Source organism: Corvus kubaryi, unplaced genomic scaffold, assembly GCF_017639235.1.
Source record: "Corvus kubaryi isolate FWS band 111438036 unplaced genomic scaffold, C.kubaryi_AGA036_p1.0 37237, whole genome shotgun sequence".
Classification (NCBI taxonomy): Eukaryota; Metazoa; Chordata; class Aves; order Passeriformes; family Corvidae; genus Corvus; species Corvus kubaryi.
Window position 1 is genome coordinate 80,714 of NW_024581068.1, and position 2,656 is coordinate 83,369.

Here is a 2,656-nt window from a genome sequence, read left to right on the forward strand (position 1 = left end):
CACCGGCAACAGCCGCCGACCAATGGGCGGCACGGGACGGGCGGCGGGGGCGGGGCTAGCGCGGGGATGGCCGCGCCCAGGTGTACCCGGATGGTGTGGGGCGCCATGATGGGTGGCGCGAGTACGCCGCTGAGGGAGGGAGGGAGGCAGCGAGCGAGCGGTCGCTCGGTCGCCGCGCGCGGGAAGGTCCCTGGGCGCAGCGTGAGGGGTTTTTCTAAAGGGACAAACGGGTTTGTGTTATGGCTGATTTTCGCTCAGGCCTGGAGTTCCTGTCAGGATCCGGTGCCTGAGGAGAGGCGCGCCACCGAGCCGTCCCTACGGACAGGCCCCGTGTGTGCCACCGACGCCGCTGCACGGATCGGGCCCCGCCGCCATCGCTGCGCAGCGAGGCGGGCCGCGGGCCTCTGTAACGCGCGCGGTGATTGGCTCCCGCCGCACGAGGGGGCGGGACTAAACAGAGGAGCGGCGCTGGGATTGGGCGGAGAGCGGGGAGGGCCTGTATGTGAGCTTGAAGGGGGTTGGGCTGCAGGAGGACAGCGGCGCTGGCGATTGGCTGCTGCGCGCCGGAGGGCGGGGCAACGAAGTGTATAAAAGGGCTTGGCGGGCCGCCGCGGTTAGTTTTCAGTCTTTCCGTCGCTCGGTTTCGTCTGTGCTGCTCCCCCTGGTGTTGCCAAGATGTTCGAGGCGCGCCTGGTGCAGGGCTCGGTGCTCAAGCGAGTGCTGGAAGCCCTCAAGGACCTCATCACCGAGGCCTGCTGGGACCTGGGTTCGGGCGGCATCAGCCTGCAGAGCATGGATTCTTCACACGTCTCGCTGGTGCAGCTCACGCTGCGCTCGGAGGGCTTCGACACGTACCGCTGCGACCGCAACATCGCCATGGGCGTCAACCTGTCCAGGTCAGGCGGCGGCGGGGTCTCATCGGGCGCTGGGATGGGGCGGCCAAGCAGGCCCGGGGGCTGTGGCGCTGAGAGGAGCGGGAGCCGCCGGGGAAGGGGGTTTGTGGGGGTGTGGGGGCAGATCTGGGGGCGAGGGGGTGCTCTGGGGGCGAGGGGGTGCTGTGGAGGTGAGGGGGGTCCCGGGGGCGCTCGGAGCCCCCTCAGCCTTTCCCTCCCCCCCCATTCCCCTCACGGCTCTCGCGCCGTTTTTCGCGGCGCGCGCGGGGCCCGTCGCGGCCGTGACGTCACTGCCGGCACCAAGTGGCGGGAAAAGCCGGCGCTGGCGGGGGCCGCCGCCATGGCCGCTCCTGTGGGGAACGAATGGCAGCTTTAGAGTCCTGTCGCTAGGAAAGTCCCTACAGAATTATGCGGAGCGTCAGGAAGAGTAATGCCAGTAGGTCGGGGAGGTGATCGTTCCTGCTCCGCTGCTCAGCCCTGTGAGATGCTTCTGGAGTGCTGTGCCCAGGTCTGGGCTCCTCACGAGAGGAGCGACACGGAGCTCATGGAGCGGGTCCAGCGGAGGGTGACAAAGATGAGGAAGGGCCTAGAGCCTCTCCGTTATGAGGAAAAGCGGAGGGAGCTGAGGCTCTTCAGCCTCAGGAAGAGACGGCTGAGAAGGAACCTCATCCCTGTGTACAAATACCCAAGGGAGGGATCAGAGGATGGATCCAGGCTCTGCTCCATGGGGCCCAGGCGTGGGACAAGAGGAATAGGGAGGAGCTGCTGCACGGGAAGTTCCACCCGGATATGTGGAAGAACGTTGCTGTGTGGGTGTCCAAGCACTGGAACAGATTGGCCAGGGAGGCCGGGGGTCTCCCCGTACACCCACTTCTCCAACAGTGTTAAAACTGTGTATATCACATCCCCTCCTGCTCGGTCAGCTCTCAGTCCCACGAGTCACCTGCCTTTCTCCCCTCCAGCATGTCCAAAATCCTGAAATGCGCAGGGAACGAAGACATCATCACCCTGCGAGCCGAGGACAACGCAGACACCTTGGCCCTGGTGTTCGAGGCACCGAGTGAGTGTTGGGTTTGGGAGCTCATTTGTTACTGGGATGTGTTCAGGCAGATTCATAAACCACATGGATGCAGGGGGGAAAGAAATGGCAATGGATCCTGCAGGAATGGGAGAGGACACCTGATTCTTAAACTCTTGGAGCAGCTTGGAGATTGAAACTTCATCAGCTTGGCCAGTAGTTTCTTTGTAAGAGGAAGGCTCTTTGAGGCTGCACACAGATGCTCTTGGCTGTACCTTTGCAGCCTGTAAAAGGCTGTTTGGGGCATTTCCAGATTCCCAGCTCTAGGGAAATGAGGTGGATCTTACTGCCATTGTGGAGGTGGTTTTACTTGGAGGGAGTGGGGAGGAGCAGGAGGCAAACTGATGGTTGGAAACACTTGGTGTAACTGTGCTTAACTTTGCAGATCAGGAAAAGGTTTCTGATTACGAGATGAAGCTGATGGATCTCGATGTGGAGCAGCTGGGAATCCCAGTAAGTGACGACTCAGGTGGCTGGTGGCACTGGTGTGGAACTGGGTGTTTGCCACGTTCCCATCAGATTCTGTAACACAATGACCTTTGGACTGCTGGACAAGCCTGGCACTGTCAGTGCCCAGCACTGCCCCGGGTGTCAGTGTCAGTGCCAGCTCTGCCCGGGTGTCAGTGTCAGTGCCAGCCCTGCCCGGGTGTCACTGTCAGTGCCAGCTCTGCCCGGGTGTCACTGT

General features: G+C 62.4%; 1 protein-coding gene across 1 annotated transcript in view; it reads left to right on the top strand.

Moving 5' to 3' along the window:
- The first annotated feature begins 585 nt into the window (after positions 1-585).
- The window catches only part of PCNA (proliferating cell nuclear antigen), a 3,459-nt gene continuing 1,388 nt past the window's right edge, over positions 586-2,656 (top strand). Inside the window, exons 1-3 of the mRNA XM_042023141.1 lie at positions 586-896; positions 1,856-1,953; positions 2,357-2,424. Of these exons, the coding sequence (XP_041879075.1) occupies positions 676-896; positions 1,856-1,953; positions 2,357-2,424 (387 nt within the window). The 5' untranslated portion in view covers positions 586-675. The remainder of the gene's footprint in view (positions 897-1,855; positions 1,954-2,356; positions 2,425-2,656) is intronic.